At 42.1% G+C, this 21,220-nt stretch overlaps 1 protein-coding gene across 1 annotated transcript in view; it reads right to left on the reverse strand.

Annotated features, from left to right (window-relative positions):
- GRIN2D (glutamate ionotropic receptor NMDA type subunit 2D) overlaps positions 1-21,220 on the reverse strand; it is a 699,139-nt gene that overhangs the window by 607,340 nt on the left and 70,579 nt on the right. The window contains exon 2 of the mRNA XM_073571149.1: positions 17,066-17,658. Within this exon, the coding sequence (XP_073427250.1) occupies positions 17,066-17,658 (593 nt within the window). The remainder of the gene's footprint in view (positions 1-17,065; positions 17,659-21,220) is intronic.

The following is a 21,220-nucleotide window of genomic DNA, read 5'->3' on the forward strand; positions in this document are numbered from 1 at the left end:
GTATCCTTCCGCACTGTATTCCTCCGCCACTTAAAAAAAAAAAGTCCCTAGTCTCACTTTATGCCATTGCTGTGTGGGAAATTCCCACACAGCAATGGCATAAAGTGAGACTAGGGACTTTTTTTTTTTAAGTGGCGGAGGAATACAGTGCGGAAGGATACCTACCTTCCGTCATTGGATTCCTGCAGCCCGTAGAGAACGGCAGCATCATCTGATGCTGCAGTTCTCTACCCAAGATCGTCGTGGGACACACTCGTGGACTGCTTCGGATCGTGGGTGAGTATTTTTGTGGTTTGTTATGTTAATATTTATCCCGGAAAAGACAATGGCTTCGGGGAACAATGTGACAAGTATTGGTAAGTATGTTACTCTATGTTATATGTACTGTATGTCTATGTATGTATTGTATGAATGTATTGTATGTATGTAGTATATATGTGGTATGTATGTAGCATGTAGTATGTATGTAGCATGCATGTAGCATGCATGTAGTATGTATGTAGCATGCATGTAGTATGTATGTAGCATGTATGTAGTATGTATGTAGTATGTATGTAGCATGTATGTAGTATATATGTAGTATGTATGTAGCATGTAGTATGTATGTAGCATGCATGTAGTATATATGTAGTATGTATGTAGCATGCATGTAGTATGTATGTAGTATGTATGTAGCATGCAGTATGTATGTAGCATGTATGTAGTATGTATGTAGTATATATGTAGTATGTATGTAGCATGCATGTAGTATGTATGTAGTATGTATGTAGCATGCAGTATGTATGTAGCATGTATGTAGTATGTATGTAGTATATATGTAGTATGTATGTAGCATGCATGTAGTATGTATGTAGTATGTATGTAGCATGCAGTATGTATGTAGTATGTATGTAGTATATATGTAGTATGTATGTAGCATGCATGTAGTATGTATGTAGTATGTATGTAGTATATATGTAGTATGTATGTAGCATGCATGCAGTATGTATGTAGTATGTATGTAGTATATATGTAGTATGTATGTAGCATGCATGTAGTATGTATGTAGCATGCATGTAGTATGTATGTAGCATGCATGTAGTATGTATGTAGCATGCATGTAGTATGTATGTAGCATGCATGTAGTATGTATGTAGTATTTTTTTTTTTTTTTTTTAACATTTAACACATTAGCCGGATGATGGGACTACTACTGTCCCATCATTGGCTAATGTGTCAATCACTGTCATGGTAGCAGGCATCGCCCGATGGGACTTGTAGTCCCATCGGACGATGCTTGCACAGACCCCCGGACATCAGCACAGCCCCCCGGCAGGCCGGCACAGCCCCCCGGCAGGCCGGTACAGACCCCCACAGGGTGCACAGACCACCGGCAGGCCGGCACAGCCCCCCGGCAGGCCGGTACAGACCCCGGGCAGTCCACACAGCCCCCCGGCAGGCCGGCACAGCCCCCCGGCAGGCCGGCAGAGACCCCCGGAAGGCCCGAAATGACGGCGCATCATGATGCGCACACACCGCGCATCATGATGACGTCAGGCCGTCAATCAACTGAACTTCCGATTCCGATGCCGAATTCCGATATTGAAAAAATATCGGAAGTCGGTATCGGAATTCCGATACAGCAAGTATCGGCCGATACCCGATACTTGCGGTATCGGAATGCTCAACACTACTACTGACTTTTGTCAACCCTTTATCTTGTTAGGGCCTTGCCAAAAATCCCAATTGGTTGAAGTAGACAGAATGGATATAGGCAGAATTTGTCAAAGGCTAGCCATGTGGTATCACATTTAATTTTATATTTTAAACAAACTTTGCACAAAAACTAAACTTCCTGCATTTGTAGGGGAAACCAAGATTTGTGGATTAAGTATATTGTATTTCTTAGAGGAAATATGTATGTTGCTTTATAAAAAAAATACATTTACATAATTTTGGAAAGATATCATATTTTATGAAAAATATAAAACACAATAGTATCTTCCACTCTAGACTCCATGTACACCTAAATAGAAGAGAATATCATGTTAGTTTTGATGCAGCTGTATAAAGGGCCTTTTACACATAGCGATATCGCTAGTGATATTGTTAAAGCGTCACCGATTTTGTGACGCAACAGCGATATTGCTAGCGATCTCGCTACATGTGACACTTACCTCCGACCGGCCACCCCACTGGATATCGCTGATCGCGCGAGAGCGTCCTGATCCATTTCTCATCGTCTGCTTCCTGCTGGCGCCGACGAGCGACACATGGACGCGGGCAGAAGTCATCATCATCGCTGCGTGTGACAGGTAAGTAACGACTGCCGAGCATCGCTGCATCGCTGGTGAGATCTGCCTGTTCGGCAGCTCACTAGCGACCATTTAGCGATGCACCAGTGATCCTGACCGGGTCGTATCATTGTCGGGATCGCTAGTGCATCGCTAAATGTAACGGGACCTTTACTTTGAGTGCTATAATTTACTTTATAACTCTTCAACGCAGAATTGCTCAAGGATTAATAGCAGAGGTGTTGCTAGAGTCAGAAAAGTTCAATGGTCCAGGCCCCAAGGAATGTTTTACAACATTGCCAAGCAAAAATGCAACACTACTGAGTGAAAATGCAAAGCGTACAGGTAATACACTAGAAATCACCTGTAGTCTTATGTAACACAACAAACCACAACTGTGAAAACTCTGAGTAGAGACAATGTAAGAAATGTTATTTGCAGTCCAATGTAACACCACAGGTAACACAGTAATTATGCACGGCAACAGAATCAAAGCAAAGATATGGGCAACATGTTGGAAAAAAACTTGTTGCCTAGAAACAGCTGTCCATAAAATTGTGCATCATGTAGCATGCAGCATGCAACATGCATCAATGCATCAAAACCAGGGATTGAAGCTTGAAGAGGACAATTTGCATATTCCAGGTGCCTTCTGACAAAAGCAAAGAGTCTCCCTCAGCAAGATCATTGGGTACAGCCGGGACCTGCTGCTTGGAAAGCATGGCCAAATCAGGGATTGAAGCTTGAAGAGGACCATTTGCATATTCCAGGTGCCTTCTGGGAAAAGCGAAGAGTCTCCCTCAGCAAGAAGGTTGTTGGGTACAGCCGAGACAAGCGGCTAGGAAAGCTTGCAATAATGTACTAGAATTTTTGCCTCTATGACGTTATTGCAGGAAAGCTTGGCTAAGCTTGGCTTGGCTAAGAAGGAAAGCACACAGCCGATTACACAAGAAGGTCACATACAGTAGATTACACAAGAAGGAAAACATGCAGAAAGTCAGAAGTATCTAGGAGAAACATGGCAGTTGTGACAACCTACATGGTGAGCTGCAACATGTGCTACATGTTCACAGATCGACCAGAAGAAGAATCCAACTTCACCTGCCAGAAGTTGGCCCTTTTAGAAGAATAGGTGACGGGTCTGGAAGAAAGAATTGCAACTTTGAAACTCAGCGAAAATGAAGGCTTCCTAGACAGAATAGAAGCATCTCTGCTGGTCACAGACGGTGAAGAAAGTGTCAGGGAGCCTCTAAAAACGATGAATGGAAGCATGTGACCAAAACAAGCAAGAAGACCATGGAGACATCACCAACCTCACAACTGAGAAACCGATACCAAGGCCCTGTGGAGTATGAAGATGGCACACCTAAGGATGAGGCACTACCAGAAAGCAAATAAGAAAAGGGCACACAGCAACACCCAGAAGTGACAACAAAAAGTACAGCCAAGAAGCAAAGAAGAGTGGTATTGGTGGGAGACTCACTACTGAGAGGCATAGAATCAGCCATCTGCAGACCAGACATAACTGCATGAGAAGTATGCTGTTTCGCAGGTGCGAAGATCAACGATGTGACCGATAGGATACCAAAGCTTATCAGTTCCAAGGATGTCCACCCATTTCTTCTGATACATGTTGGCACCAATGACATGGCAAGGAAAGACCTACCAACAATCTGCAAGGACTTTAAAGAGTTGGGGAAGAAAGTAACGGAACTGGATGCACATGTAGTTTTTTTTTTCTTCAATCCTTCCAGTAGACGAGCATGGCACCAGGAGATGGAACAGGATCCTTGATGTGAACATCTGGCTAAGACGATGGTGCAGACAACAAGAATTTGGATTCCTGGACCACGGTGTTAATTACCTGTATGACAGACTTCTTGCCAGACTACACATCAACAAAACTGGGAATCACATATTCACCAGAAGACTCTCTACACTCATCAGGAGGGAGTTAAACTAGAAGAGGGGATGGGAAGAAAAACATTAGACTCGAACATGAAGCTAGAAAATTTACTGATGAAGGATATGAGGAGCGGCAAAGAAGACCCAAGATAACATACTAAGAAGGGAGGTAAGAAAATTTCTAAACCAATAGACAGAGAGAAGATTGGAGCAAAACAAAATCCTCTAAACTTCATGCTCGCAAGCACCAGAAGCCTGACAAACAAGATGGAAGAACTAGAAGCAGAAATAGCTACAGGTAAATATGACATAGTGGAAATAACCGAGACATGGTTAAGTGAAAGCTATGACTGGGCAGTTAATTTACAGGATTACAGTCTGTTTAGAAAGGATAGTAAAAATCGGAGAGGATGTGGGGTTTGAATTTATGCAAGGGGTCATTCTCTGCATCTGGAGGAGAAAAAGTTTTTCCACCAACTGGATGGACAAATGTCTTTTTTCGGCCTTGCTAACTGTGTTACTATGTATGTTGGCAAAAACTGTCAGTCTAATAGGTCTAATATCTTAGGCCTGTTTCACACTTCCGTTTTTTCAAATCCGTCAAAATCCGTTGTTTTCCGTAAAAAAACGGATCCGCCATTTTTTGCAGGATCCGTTTTTTTTGTCCCATAGACTTCCATTACGGTTACCGCGGATCCGTCAAAAAAACGGATCCGTTTTTTAAAAAACGGATCCGTTTGCATCAGTTTCCGTCAAAAAAACGGAAACGGATCCGTTTGGCGGACACAAAAACGGAAGTGTGAAACAGGCCTTAGATGACTTTCTCACCTGCATTCTATAACTATTAGTCTATATTCACACACAGCACTTTTCAGAAGCCATAACTTGCTCTTTTGGCACTAAAAACCTTGCATTCAAAAACACCCACTTTTCAGCACTTGAGAAGATTTTGCTGTGTGTTTGGTATGGATTAAGCTTTTGTTTTTTGTCTACAGTACATTTCATAAAGTTAGTTTTATTTGCCAAAAAACACTGCAGAATAATTATATAATGATGATCAGTCAAATTTTTGCACTTTCCTCTTGCTTTATGAAGTCTCATAGTTTTTCCTGGTACTGCAAAAAGCAGCTTGGAATTTGCATTAAAAAAAAGCTGCAAAAAAAACTAGCAAAAATGCAACATGTTAACATAGCCTATGTAATGCTAGGCTCACAGGCAGCATTTATGCTGCAGTTTATTATGATCTTTTGGCTCTTGTTTTGAGGCATTTTCACTGTGTTTTTGTCACACTTTCTTTTACAGCGTTCTTGGGTGCAGATTAGATGTGTGCTTTGTCTACTGTGCATGTTTTTTAAAATTAGTTTTATTCACCAAAAATGCGCTGAAAGCTTTGTGCAGTGTTTTTTTTTTTTAACTTTCTCATTGCTTTTTGTGGGTGAAAAAACATGTCTAAAATGCCAAGAGAATTGACGCTGCAGATTTCATATTCAGTCAGAAAAAAAATCAAGCTGTGTGCATGAGATTTCTGAAGTCTCATGGCTTTTGTTGGTAATGTAAAAAAAACAGCTTTTAATTTACTTAAAAAAAAATCAGCAAAAAAACGCTGAGTGTGAACATAGTCTAAACATTTAAAATGAATCCGCTGATGCGAATGGAAGCACAGGAATCCCACTGAATATTATTAGGTGCCTATGGGTTTGTTATGTTCAGTTTTAGGATAGAAAATAAGAGTTCTGCATGACTCTCTTTTCTTCCATTCTAAACATGGAAACTGAGGAACCAAGATGTATCCCACAATGATTAATGGGGTCCCTCTGCTTCAGATGGCGGCATTCCATGGTCCTTAAATGGACCACAATGCCCACACCAATCACTGGTATATTAACCTGGACGAAACTTCATGAGAATACATGGTGCTGCTGAGCTGATGGCAGGAGATCTGCTGATGGGCCAAGAATTGTGCACTGTACATGGACCATGAAATAGAGTTGTCTACTCCTGGCCTATGGAACACCATCGTTTATTTTATGGACACTGGCATTTTTGTTCTTTTTTTGGTTCCTCCACTGTTCGAAGAGTCCTTACTTTTTATTTTTAGCCATATGATGTTTTTTCAGGACAAGATGATATTTTGAATGACATCACTCATTTTACCATACAATATTTTAGAAATAATGGGAAAAAACGTAAGATGAAATAGTGAAAAAATGCAATGCCACCATTGTTTTATGGTTTATTTTTAGTTTCCATTTTGCAGCAAACCTTGGCAAAATTATACTAAAATGTCAATACAATAACACCCATACCAAATTCAGGGTATGTGCACACTTTGCATTTTTGTTGCTTTTTTTTTCCATGCATTTTTTTTCATGGACAAAATGCTGTGATTTACAGCAGCAGCAAATTGAATATTTCTAAAGTCTCATGCACATACTGCTTGGTTTTTTACTTGCAGATTTCAAGCAGTTTCAAATCAACAGCATGTCAATTTTTTCAGCATTTCTCATTTATTCAAATGAATGGAAAAAAACATCGAAAAATGCAGCAATACTTACATATTCTAACGTACTTTCACATTGCGTTTAGAGGCCCCTTCAGGGCATACACCCAACCCTAATCACACCCCACCAGCAAATGGGTTTGGATGCAAGCGCCGATAGGGCCATAGACAGCAATGGTGACGGCAGAGCATACGTACGCTCTGAAGTGCATCATTTTCGGAAGTGTTCACATCCAGTAGATATATTTTCCCAAAAAATATTCAAGGCAGATCTCTCGCTCACACTGCCGTCACCAATAAAGTCTATAGCCCCATCAGCACATATGTCTGAACCCTGTTTTTTTTTTTTTTGGGTGGTCAGATATATGCCCTGACGGGGCCACTAAACACAATGTGAAAGTAAGCAATGTTTTTGCTGCCAACACTCCAGTATTTGCAGCAGGTTTTTCTGCTGCAAATTCTGAAAGTGTGCACACTACCTTATAAGGTTTCTTTCTACTAACTTGCTTTTTTTTCTTCTCAGAATTTAATGTAAGGTATTAAAAAATTCAATATTTTGATAGGACATTTTTAGTAATGACGATATTAAACTTTTTTACGAACATGGGAAAATTAGGTACAGTTTTTATTCATTTTTAAACTCCTACACAATCTGACGTATTGGTAAGTCATAGGTCCCCTCCCTCCCTTTCATGCACTGAGCCAAAACTTTTGATGCACAAGACAGCTGATTTGATCAGCTGTCATGTACCCATAACAGCCGCGGGTTGAATCTTGTTAAATGCCGCTGGCAATCTCTGACAGCGGCATTTAACTTGCACTTACAAGAAGTGCGTCACTAACTTCTCCCATCGGTGCCACTGTCACATGATCATGGGGTGCAGATGGGTTGGTATGACAGCGGGGGATCTGCAGAAGACCCTCATGCCTGTCACTGCAGAGCTGAAGACCTGCTATGTGTAGCACAAGCGATTGGATGATTGCAGCGTCAAGTCTCCTAAGGAGACTATTGAAAATCACTGAAAAGTGTAAACAAAAAAGTGTTTTAAAAAAATTTACAAATATTTTAAAAATATCAAAGTTCAAATCACCTCACTTTTGCCCCATTCAAAATTAAACCTATCTGGTATTGCCACATTCAGAAACGCCTGATCTATCAAAATATAAACTAAATGAATCTGATTGGAAAACAGCGTAATGAGAAAAAAACCAAAATGCCAGAATTACGCTTTTTGGTCGACACAGTAGTGCAATAACAGGCAATCAAACAGTGTATCTACACCAAAATTGGGCCAATAAAAACATCAGCTTGGTGAGCAAAAAATAAGCCCTTACCCAGCCCCAGATCAAGAAAAATAGAGACTCTGTGGGTCTTGAAAATTGGCATTTTTTTTTTTTTTTTTTTACAATTTTTTTTCACCAATTAAATTAGAACTTATACATGTTTGGTGTCTACAAACTCATAATGACCTGGAGAATCATAATGGCGTGTCAGTATTTAGGTAACATGGCAAAGAAAAAAAATTAATGTGGAATTGCACTTTTTTTTTCTAATTTCACAACACTTGGTACTTTTTTCCATTCTCCAGTACACTTTTTGCTAAGATAAATGGGGTATTTACAAAGTGCAACTTGTCCCATAAAGCACAAGTTCTTAGGCTGGTTTCACATTAGCGCTTTTTAAGCGCACGCACGGCCGGGGGTAGCTCCGCCCCCAAGCCGGCTCTCTGCCCTGCGTGCCCGCCCCTTGTTTGTAGCGCCGCCTCCTAGCGCACAGCGGCGCCTGCGATCGGTGCACACTATCTTTAGCATAGGGTGCGCAGATCGTGCGCAGGCCGTGCGCTAGTTGCGCTTTGACCTGTGCTGCGCACTTTTGACGGTGCGCCGTGCGCGCCAAAATCCAAAAAGTTTGATTTTGGCGCGCACGGCGCACCGTCAAAAGTGCACAGCGCAGGTCAAAGCGCAACTAGCGCACGGCCTGCGCACGATCTGCGCACCCTATGCTAAAGATAGGGTGCGCCGATCGCAGGCGCCGCTGTGCGCTAGGAGGCGGCGCTACAAGCAAGGGGCGGGCACGCCGGGCAGAGAGCTGGCTCGGGGGCGGAGCTACCCCCGGCCGTGCGTGCGCTTAAAAAGCGCTAATGTGAAACCAGCCTAACATGGTCAAATTGACTGAAAAATAAAAAAAATTAAGGCTCTGGGAAGAAAGGTATTATGGTAACATTATGGCAGATACAACAAAGAGGTTATCATGGCAAGAAAAAAGAACAGACCAGAAAATTAAAAAAAAATAAAAACAAAAAGCAGCTCCACAAGAAACCACACATAACTAACATACATTACGTTCCCCTTTTTTTGTAGTGTAATTACAGATTCGTAAGTGCTATGAGCTTATAGTGCACAGATGTAGTAACTATGCTAGAAACAACTCAGTGCAATTTTTGAACAAATGTATAATTGTATAATAGTATCAACACACAGAGATAAGAGTAAGCAGACACATCACACATATATGACATCCGCACGAACACACACCTTACGCACATCACAGAATCAAGAGCTGCACACATACACATCACATATATATGCTCCCACACACACATATATTAACTTGTCCTCTTCTCCCTCATGCTGTGCACAGTGGCAGCAGTGGTGGAGGACTGAGGTTGGAAATCAGCATCAAGAGTGCTCCTTTGTTCCCTGCACTGTCCTCTTGAACCAATTGCTAAGCTGCTACTGACATTACAGGAGAGGATCCTCCTGTCTGTGAACAACAGCTACTTGTCTCTTGTCTCCTCAGGGCAGGGGCATTGCTGTCCCTCACAGCCCTCTTCTCCCTCTGCCTCCTCACAAATGCTGTGCAGTCACTCTGCACATGAACAAATAAATCCTCTCCTGTATCTGGTGCCAAAGAGGCGGACCAGAGAGCTGGAGGAGGAGCTACCAAGGTGATCACACAGCCTCACTACACAGGGCAGTGTCAGGCAAACCCTGCGTGTGCATGCATAGTTAATAAAGTTTATGTAATAAAAAAAAATAACTAGAGATTTGGGGCAATGAACTACTGATCCGGGGCCAAGGCCCTGATCTAAGTGCCTAGCTATGCCCTTTATTTAGAGTAAATATTCTGCATATATTTTGCATTAAAAATGTATTTTCTTCCACTTGTCAGTGGTGAACCTCATTTAATAAATAATAATAATAAATTTTATTTCTATAGCGCCGACATATTCTGCAGCACTTAACATTTCAGAGGGGATTTGTACAGACAATAGACATTACAGCATAGCAATAATCACATAGATTATAACAAATACCAAGAGGAATGAGGGCCCTGCTCACAAGCTTACAGTCTAAGGAAAGAGGTAGACACGAAAGGTGGGTGGTAACAGTTGCCCTGATTGTTTGGATCAGCCATAATGTTAAGTGTGTAACAGTACAGACACAGAGGGCTAATGGATGCATAAAGCATGTGGGAACATGATGCGGGGAACCTGGTTATGGTAAAACTTTTGGCTGTGCCACACAGGGATAGATTAGGTTAATGTGTAGAGGCAGTAGGCCAGTCTGAATAAATGCGTTTTCAGGGCACGCTTAAAATTGTGGGGATTGGGGACTAATCGTATTGACCTGGGAAGTGCATTCTAAAGAATTGGTGCAGCACATGTCTTGGAGACGGGAGTGGGAGGTTCTGATTATTGAGGATGCTAACCTCAGGACATCAGCAGAACGGAGGGCGCGGGTAGGGTGGTATACTGAAACAAGGGAGGAGATGTAGGGTGGTGCTGAGCCATGGAGGACTTTGTGGGTGAGGGTAATAAGTTTGTACTGGATTCTGGAGTGGATGGGTAGCCAGTGTAAGGACTGGCACAAGGTAGAGGCATTGGTGTAACGATTGGTGAGGAATATGATCCTGGCTGAAGCATTCAAGACAGATTGGAGAGGGGAGAGTTTGGTAAGAGGGAGACCGATTAGAAGAGAATTACAATAGTCGATACGAGAATGAATATGAGAAACAGTAAGAGCTTTTGCAGAGTCAAAAGTAAGAAAAGGTTGAATTCTAGAAATGTTTTTGAGGTGCAGATGACAAGAGCAAGCCAGTGATTGTATGTTGGGGGCAAAGGAAAGCTCGGAGTCAAGTATGACCCCAAGACAGCGGGCATGTTGCTGGGGAGTAATAGTGGAACCACACACAGAAATGGCAATGTCGGGTATAGATACATTAGTAGAGGGAGGAAACACAAGGAGTTCAGTCATTTGCCAGTTTTCTGCCTTTTCAGTCAGTTAATCTAGAACCCCATTTAGAAATATTGTAATACATCGCATTCAAGATTACTAGTGGTAATGTAGAGAGTTTATCTAAGTATTTGTCCGATTGCCAGTAACTATCAGGGAGTAATATTACTGATGGGTTTTGTCATCTTTAAATTGAACTAAGAGTTGTGAGTAAAATGAGAGACCTTCATTAGTTTCATGTTTACTAATCTACAAGTAGCTTAAAATCCAAACAACCTCCATCATAACATCATGAATAAGGCTCCTTAGCTGAAATGCGTTGATCAGTGTTCCGCTGGTGATTCCATCTGTTTTTGAAATTAATTCATTTTTGACAATATGTGATAATTTTTTTTTCTGAATTTTACCACATATGCCTCACTGGATTTCCAATTCCCTTCATATTGAATATCATAACATAATGGCTCAATTCATTAGCTAAACCAGCATCCTTCCGTTGCCATGACTGATGCGGAGTCAGAGGATGGGGCTGGCTTAGCTGATGAACTTGGACAAACAGACAGCCATTTCCATACAAAAAGAGAAGAAAGAATCTGCGCTTTTTCAAAAGGACATCAGAATTGAAGCCTTCAGGATCACAAGAGGAGTCTAGAAATTTTTACCTTAAAAGCGCCAAAATGCAATGGAACAATAAGGAACCATTTTGAAACACAAAAGACTTCTCATCTATAGCAAAACATCACTTTCAACATGCTATCGTCTTCCTCTGCTATTGTTTTCATCTCTAGCCACCAGGCAGCAGCAGTTATACATGTATACAGGTGTAGTGCTTTCACACAACACCTGCCAGGAGAGCACATACTCCCGCTTTTCACTAACCTGATCAGGCCTTACTGTCCTTTGTGTGTGCGATTTTGTCTCCCAAACTGTTCCATAAAATCAGCTACTGATGCAGTATTCAAAATTAACTTAGATAGTTAGATTGTTTTATTATTTTAGATATGGACAGCAATTAACAACCAGCGAGCTTCCCAGGCAATCCCTTTAAGATGTTTTACATGTAAGTTAGTTTTTTCACATACTGGTCCATGAATGGAATTGTGACCTGATGAAAAATATATTTCTATATGTTCACGTTAATGTAATAAAAAGTACAAATGTAAAAGTAAGGCATATTAGATATTGAAACCAATGTGGGCCTTATTTTTCATGGGCTTCAATCTACTTTTTGGAGTAATTTGGGTGCAGTATTACTGTCCTTGGAAAAAGATGCAATAATATTTGTTAATTCATTTGAATGTCAATAATGGACTACAATTAGAATAGAAAGAGAAGTGGAAGACAACAAGCAACAATACAAATAGATCCTACATTTATCCAAGTACGAGCAGTTATAACATGGCTGAATCTAACACGCATCTCTATTCTTTTCACACAGGTATTTAACTACGGTATATCAAGCTACTTCACTGAATCTTGCATGTGTCCTACCTGTTATTCATCTTAGCAGTCATATATAATGGTATATAGTTATTTCAACTTATTCTGCTTGTCCCCTTATGCTATGAGGTCAAGTAACTTTTCAAACTGGTTTATGATCCATGTAGGCCTGGATACTTGTTTATCTGCTCACTACATTTATTGTGTCCTGTTGTCTCAACTTAGTATGATGGATTGCTAACAAGTGAAAGAAAAAAAGTAAGAGATCTTAGAACTAGCCTCCTATATATTCAGACAAAGCCTGATGAAGCATTTATGCTGGGGGGGATTTATGTACATTTAATCGAAGTACATGTATCAAAGTACAGGCAGTTATAACATGGCAGTTAGACAGGGCAGGAGACAGGTAAGACAAATTAATAAATCTATTCCCTGTACATTTGGATTACCACAAATATACAGTATACCATGTGCATTTGTATAATTTATATCCTGGCTGCTGCATTCAGTCACATCCTACTTGCATTAACTCTTTATACTCCATCCATATCGGCCCCACCGTCCTTTCCTCTCCTATGTATAACACTCACGCTCTTTTCAGAATGCTAAACAGTACAGATCCATTCATTCGCACCATCCAACACACGAGACACTCTCATAAATCACTTAACCAACTGCTCACTCATGCTATCCTCCTCCTAGTCGTAGGAGATATCTCTCCCAACCCTGGCCCCTCATGTTATTGTAAGTGGAACCCCTCAACTTATACAATCAGAAAACTCTCAAATCTTATAAATATTCCCTGTATGCCTGCTATCTCTTTTAATTGTGCCCTTTGGAATTCTCGCTCAGTGTGTAATAAGCTATCCTTCATCCATGACTTCTTCCTTTCCGATTCTCTTAACCTTCTGGCTCTTACTGAAACCTGGATTCAGCAGTCAGACACCACCACTGCTGCTCTTTCATATGGTGGACTGCACTTCTCTCATACCCCAAGATCGGACAACAGAGCAGGTGGAGGCGTTGGTCTGCTCCTATCCCCCAAATGTACCTTTCAGGTTATCCCTCAAGTGCCCTCACTTGTCTTCCCTTCTTTCATGGTCCATGCTGTCAGACTCTACGTCCCCTTCTCCATGAGAGTGGCGGTGGTGTATCGTCCTCCGGACCCCTCCCTTCAGTTTCTGGATCACTTTGCCACCTGGTTCCACACTATCTCTCCTGTGACATCCCCACCCTCATCATGGGAGACTTCAACATTGCCATTGCTCTTCCCCTCTCACCACCTGCTTCTCACCTTTTATCTCTAACCTCCTCTTTCGGCCTCTCACAGCATACTAACTCCCCCACCCATGAAGACGGAAACTCCCTCGACTTGGTCTTCTCCCGGCTTTGCTCGATGGATGATTTCACAAACTCCCCTTTCCCACTCTCTGAACACAACCTTCTATCATTCTTTATCAAGAACTGTCATCATTGACCCCAATCTCCTCCCTCTCATGTCGTGATTCTGGACTGAAGCATTACAGTGAAACACTTCAAAGTGCCCCGGATGAAACTGCACCTTCTATACATAGAACAACTAGGCACAGACGGCGACAACCCTGGCACACACTGCAAACGCTTCCTACAGCGGTGCTCTCGGTGCGCCAAACGTCTGTGGAGAAAATCCCATCTACCCGAAGATTTCATCCATTATAAGTTCATACTTAAAACATATATAAAGTGCTCTCAGTGAGAGAAACAAAATAGGAATCTTGTGGGTATGATACCTTTTAATGGCTAACAAATAATAGTGAATGTTGTTACAAAGCAAGCTTTCGGGACTGCTTATGTCCCTTCATCAGGCTGATATCGGGAATATCGGGATGAAGGGACATAAGCAGTCCCGAAAGCTTGCTTTGTAACAACATTCACTATTATTTGTTAGCCATTAAAAGGTATCATACCCACAAGATTCCTATTTTGTTTCTCTCACTGAGAGCACTTTATATATTTTTTTCTACTGGCTAACATGGTACCAAACCACTTTTTTCGTTTTGCTTAAAACATACAACACTGTCCTTCACCTCTCAAAACAAACCTATTTCAACACCCTCATCACCTCACTATCCAATAACCCAAAACGTCTCTTTGACGCTTTTCATACCCTACTCATCCCAAGAGCGCAGGCCCCAACCACGGATCTCCACACTTACGATCTCGCTAATTATTTCAAAGAAAAAATTGACCACATCCGACTGGAAATTATCTCCCAATCACTTCATACCATGCACTGACCTCCCTCCCCCACTGGATCTAGCTCACTCTCTGATTTTGAACTAGTAACTGAAGAAGTAATCAGGCTCCTTGCATCTTCTTGTCCTTCGACTTGCACCAGTGACCCCATTCCATCCCACCTCCTCCAGTCCCTTTCCCCTGCAGTCACCACTCACCTAATAAAAATATTTAACCTCTCTCTCTCTTCCGGTATCTTTACTTCCTCATTTAAGCATGCCATCATACAGCCATTACTTTAAAAAAAATCCCTAGACCAAAACTGTGCCGCTAAGTATAGACCTGTCTCAAATCTTCCCTTCATCTCTAAACTCCTGGAATGCCTGGTTCACGGCCGACTTATCCACTATCTCTCATAACTCTCTCTTCGACCCTCTACAATCTGGTTTCCGCTCTCTTCACTCTACTGAAACTGCCCTCACTAAAGTTTCTATCGATGTTCTAACAGCTAAATCTAATGGTCATTACTCCATGCTAATTCTCCTGGATCTCTCCGCAGCATTCAACACTGTGGATAATCAGCGCCTTCTCACTATGCTCTGTTCCATCAGCCTCAAGGACACAGTTCTCTCCTGGTTCTCCTCCTATCTCTCTAACCACTCTTTTACTATATCTTTTGCTGACACTTCTTCCTCTCATCTTCCCCTTACTGTTGGGTTCCTCATGGATCGGTTCTAGGCCCCTCCTCCTCTCTTTGCATACTGCCCCTATTGGTCAAGCAATCAGTAGATTTGGGTTCCAGTACTATCTCTATGCTGATGACACCCAATTATACACTTCTCCTGATTTAACGACTGCCTTTTTGGAAAACACCAGTGATTGACTTACCGCTGTCTCTAACATCATGTTCTCCCTCTATCTGAAACTGAACCTGTCAAAAAAACTGATCCTCCAAGTCTAAGTCCTGATCCTCATTTTTCCTCCCTCTACTAACCTACCTATGCCCGACATTGCCATTTCCGTGTGTGGTTCCACCATTACTCCCCAGCAACATGCCCACTGTCTTGGGGTCAAACTTGATTCCGAGCTTTCATTCACCCCCACCATCCGATCACTGGCTCACTCTTGTTATCTGCACATCAAAAACATTTCTAGAATTTGACCCATTCTTACTTTCTACTCTGCAAAAACTCTTACTGTTTCTCTTATTCATGCTCGTCCGGACTATTGTAACTTTCTACTAATCGGTCTCCCTCTTACCAAACTCTCCCCTCTCCAATCTGTCCTGAATGTTGCAGCTAGGATCATATCCCTCACCAATCGTTATACCGATGCCTCTACCTTGTGCTAGTCCTTACACTGGTTACCCATCCACTCCAAAATTTAGTATAATCTTATTACCCTCACCCACAAAGCACTCCATGGCTCAGCACCACCCTATATCTCCTCCATTGTCTCAACCTACCACCCTACCCATGCCCTCCGTTTTACTAATGACCTGAGGTTAACATCCTCCGTAATCAGAACCTCCCACTCCAGTCTCCAAGACTTTTCATGTGCTGAGCCAAATCTTTGGAATGGACTACCCAGGTTAATATGATTAATCCCCAATCCCCACAGTTTTAAGCGTGCCCATAAAATGCATTTGTTCAGACTGGTCTATCGCCTCAATGCATTAATTTAAATATCCCTGTGTGACTCATTCAAAATTTTTTACCATAATCAGGTTCCTCGCATCATGTTCTCACATGCTTTATGCATTTAATAGCCCTCTGTGTCTGTACTGTTAAATATTTAGACTGTTAATTGGTTCATGCAGCAACAGGAACACCCGATTCTTACACTATGGCTGGTCCGAACAATAAAAGCAATTGTTACCATCCACCTTTCGTGTTTCCCCTTTTTCCTTATAGATTGTAGGCTTGCGAGCTGGGCCATAACTCTTCTTGGTATCTGGTTTGATCTATGTGTTTATTGGTATGCAGTAATATCTATTGTCTGTAGAAGTCCCCTTTAAAACTTAAAGTGCTGCGGTTTATGTTGGTGCTACAGAAATAAAATTATTACTATTAATTATTATTATACTAGAGGTGAGCAAAAAAATTCCCAAGGCCCTAGTCCATCAACCACATCAATAATATGTGGCCACCAGACCAGAACCCTGTAAACCTTGTCGTACCTGCCAACATCTCTAGTGGCCATTCTTATACAACATTGTGGAGTGATTCACAGGTGGCATTGTGCTGGGTCTTCTAATCAGGAGAGATGTTTCGTAGAGTTCTGTTCCAGTGGCCACAAACTACTGACAACACTGCTGGCCCAGTGCCCTGTCAATCTCTTGCTCAACTTTAATGGATACAACCATAAAAGTCATAAACCTGCCAATGTCAGACACTACTATGAAACTGGTATCTGGTCTTAATTTCTTATTTTTTCAAATAACATGTCAAAGATTTAGAATTACTTAATGAAGGAGGAATAACAGATTTAATATTACCTGTGCAGATTTTCACTTCCATGAGTAAGGTTCGGTGCCCTGCAATCATTGTTAAATTCTGGTATAAAACCAAAATCTTTGTACAAAGCCTCTGCCCCTTTTGCAATGATGGCAACACCATTTTGTACTCTTCTGTGGAGGTCATCTTTCCATCCAGCAGACAAAACTGTAAACAGACCAACCGGCAAGTGCTCCGGCATATAATCTGTGCCTCCTAGGTTAGTCCCCACCATAAACCAAATGTAACCAGGTCCAGTTAGCCCAGCTTCCCTTGCAGCTTTGAAGACCCCATCAGCTTCATCCTTAGAACAGTAGAGCAGTCGCACCTGTACAGTTATCTCTTTCAATTGTCTCTTTAGTTTCGCCTCACTGGGGTCATCAGTGAGGTTGAGTGTTAAAACCCCTCGATTTTCCCATCCGATAAAACTGCTGTCAGTTAGTAACTCAATGTAATCCACAAAGTCTTCATAGCCAGGGAATAACGTGGTGATCACTGCAAAAGCCGTCCAATCATATTCCTCCAAAACCTCAAAGATGACTTGCAGTTGCTGCTCTGTAGAAGCCCCTAACTGGAGGAAGGTGGAACCTTTTTCCTGAAAAACAAAAACAAAAATATGAGTAAAAGCAGTAATATTGTATACACTACAACTGCTACGTAAATATTATTAATCATTATACAGTAAAAGATAGCAACAATTTTTTTTTCTATTAAATGGAATGTCACCAGGTTTTTGCTACCTCATCTAAGATAAGCATAATGTACATAAAGAGACCCTGATTCTAGCATACTACTTTGTTTATTGGGTGCAGCAGTTGTGACAGAAAAAGTATTCTTAGATGTAGCATTAAGCAGAGCTTGTTACCTAAACCAAACCATACCAGGCTCCCTAAGTACATTGTCTATTGATAGTGAGCTTCTTATCTAGTCAGACCAGGGCTCACCTGCACTGTGGTACGGATAATGATAATGTCCTAATGATCACACCTTCATTGTAAGTAAACAACAGCACACAGCCTAATAAGTGATGCTAATCAGTGTTTTAACCCCTATCTCATACTGTCATCAAATTGTACAGGACAAATATGCTAACAGATTCCCTTTAAATATTTCTGTAAATGAGGAAAACCATAATAAAAATGCTGAAGAAAAGACTTAACATTTGTAAACGATAAAAAAAAGTTGACAGGGTGATTTATTAACAATGAAAGACATTGAAAACACACTAATGTGTAGTGGTCATATTTGAAATATCAAAGTGAAAAAAGATCAACGAGCTTAAGAACTAGTCATCAATCTAATTGCAGCTGTAATAACTGTGGTAATAATTATCCCTCCTGTCATTACACAGTAAGTCATTTGCTTTATTTTAGTAAATTTTCATTAGCAAGACTTGCGTATTATTCTTTTCTCTTTCTTTACTCATAGGAAAAAAATATGTAAAGGACTCTAGCTGTTATGCAGATCTATATATCTATACATGTCACTACCAACACCGGTAAGTCAAGCAGACGCCACAACAAGTACCAACAATGGGATGAAAAAAGGAGAGGAAGGCCCTTTCAACGAGGGTCCTCTGGACCATTAAACACTGGACTTCACCAGAAGTATACGTATGGTGAGGATGCATCGACCCTCTAGGATTCACCTCTGCAGTCACGTGATCCCCAGGTTTCCGGCCAATGCAGCCTGATCATGACAGATATAATGTAGGCTTTCGACGTGCAACAAATTTCCAGAGTGTCCACCTGTGGAATACGTTCTGCACCTGCATTGCTGATGGTAACTCCAACTGGAAGGTCCTAGGGCTAAGAATATCTGACACTCCATACAGCCAGATCACCCTAGAACTCCAGGTCCCAGATGCTCACTTCATCTTGATGTTTTTAGTGGACATCCAAATGTACTCCATTCACACACGGATCCAGAACTGAGCATTTATTTCCACGCATATGTTTGCCAACAGATGGTATTTTCCTTAAGGAACGGACAACAGAGGTATTCCCCTGTGTCACCAAACTAATACCCTCACTACATTCAGGGGGAACATCCACCCTCCCCTGCTCCCTCCTCCTGAGAGGACCCCGAGACTCAGAGTTTACCTGTGGTGATGGTTGAATCCTGCCCCTATTCCCTGGTAGTACCTTATCTGCCTCCACCAGAGAAGAAGGGGTAGATTCCAGAAGGATGTAGCTCACAGGCAACAATCTTTCCATGACTGGTCCCAACTCACTACGTCCAAGGACCACCAATCCATGAACGGATTGTGTCTCTTCAGTCAGGGAAGGCCTAAGATGATGGGAGTTGGCATATCCTCCAAGATGTAACACGACAGGTACTTTTCATGAAGAGTCCCCATACATAGGTTATTATCGTTTATGACCCGTCAGACTCCTCTGGCTGAGAGGGACAGAGTCCATTGCATGAATGGAAATGGGTCTCCCCAGCGTCCTACCGATCAGACCGTGGGTCTGAACAAAATGAGACTCCACCAAATTGATACCAGCTCCACTATCCACAAGAACCGATATAATTTCAGCTTTCTCACCAACCACCACTTCAGCCATAATGGAAAACGGAGATGTAAAGGTGGAGGAAATGTACACAAACTGGTCATCTCCCTCCACATGTCCAGGGGAAAGCGACTTTTGTGATGGAGTACACAGTTTGGCATGAGCTGGGCAGACTTTGATGAAATGATCAGTCAGATCACTGAAAAAACATGCCCCTGTCCCACAGCAAACCACAGCCAACCTAATTTGAGAGGAGGCTCCTCCCACCTGCATGGTTTCATCTGTCTGCACCAGTGTGTCCTCCCTAGAAAGAACAACAGGGGTAGATTTGGTGTATGTCTCTCCCTGAGGCATCTATCCACCCAGATAGCAATGGCCATGGTGGCCTCCAACAACCCAGCAGTAGCATACTGCATCAGAGTATCATGTAGCCTAGCTGACAGAACCTGACAGAAATGAATCCTAAGAGCAGGGTCATTCCACTGCATGTCAGTGGCCCATCTCCAAAACTCTGAGCAGTACTCCTCAGCCAGCCGGGCCCCCTGCTGGATCTTACAGTCAAGAATTAGCCAGGAAGATGCCATCAGGGTCCTCATATACCAGCGCCAATTCCGCAAAAAACTTGTCCACCGATCGCAAAGATGGTGAATCAGTCAGCAGGGAGAAAGTCCAGGATTGGGGATCACCCTTGAGAAGGGAGACTATAATCCTCATACACTGTTCCTCACTCCCTGAGGAATGAGGGCGAAACCTGAAATGCAACTTACAGACTTCCTTAAGGACCAAAAATGTATCTCTCCCTCTGGAGAACCTGTCAGGTAGAGATATTTTGGGTTCCGGTTGAGACTGCACATGAGCCGAGACCAAGAACCCAGACACCTTCTAAAACCGCTGCACCACCTGAGTCAGCAACTCGGTAACCTCATCCGTGAGGGTCTGGATCAGGCAATCAAAAGCCTTGGCTTGAGCCATGGGTTCACCGGAAAATAGTACGGGTTGGTAATAATGTCACGACTAGAGTTGAGCGACTTTTGTTTTTTTAGGGTCGCGTTTCGTTTCGTGAAACCCGACTTTTCCAAAAGTCGGGTCGAGCAAGATCGTCCGATTATAGGGAAAAGTCGGGGTCGTCCCGAAACACGAAACCTAATGTAAGTCAATGGGGAATAAAAGTCGGCAGTGAGAGGAGGACAGGAAACACACCTACAGTGCCCATTTGAATGCCAAAAGCATCAATTCTTCTTACTGCTTGTCAACCTTAATTAACTTCATAATACAAGTTACGCACTGAAAAATGGGGGTTATTTGGCTAAAGTTGTGGGGGGGGAGGACTGGCTGCAGGTTTTCATGTGCCCTGGGCGAAAGAGCGCCCCTTTAACACATACCACAACTCATCATGCTCCGATACGGCAGAGAAATAGCGGTATAGTACAATGAAAAATACCTCACTTTTTACATCTCATGACGAGGCCCATCTATTTCTCCATACAAAATCATTGGTCCCATATAATGTTTGAAACAGTATATGATGAGCTCCACATAATGCTACAGTATATGTTGGTCCCCATGGATGAAGCTCCACTGTCTTATGGGCCCAAATAATGCTCCAAACATAATGGGCCCCATTTCTAATGCTCTAGTGTATAA

The sequence above is a fragment of the Dendrobates tinctorius genome, unplaced genomic scaffold, assembly GCF_039654945.1.
Source record: "Dendrobates tinctorius isolate UK_male_01 unplaced genomic scaffold, ASM3965494v1 ptg000028l, whole genome shotgun sequence".
Classification (NCBI taxonomy): Eukaryota; Metazoa; Chordata; class Amphibia; order Anura; family Dendrobatidae; genus Dendrobates; species Dendrobates tinctorius.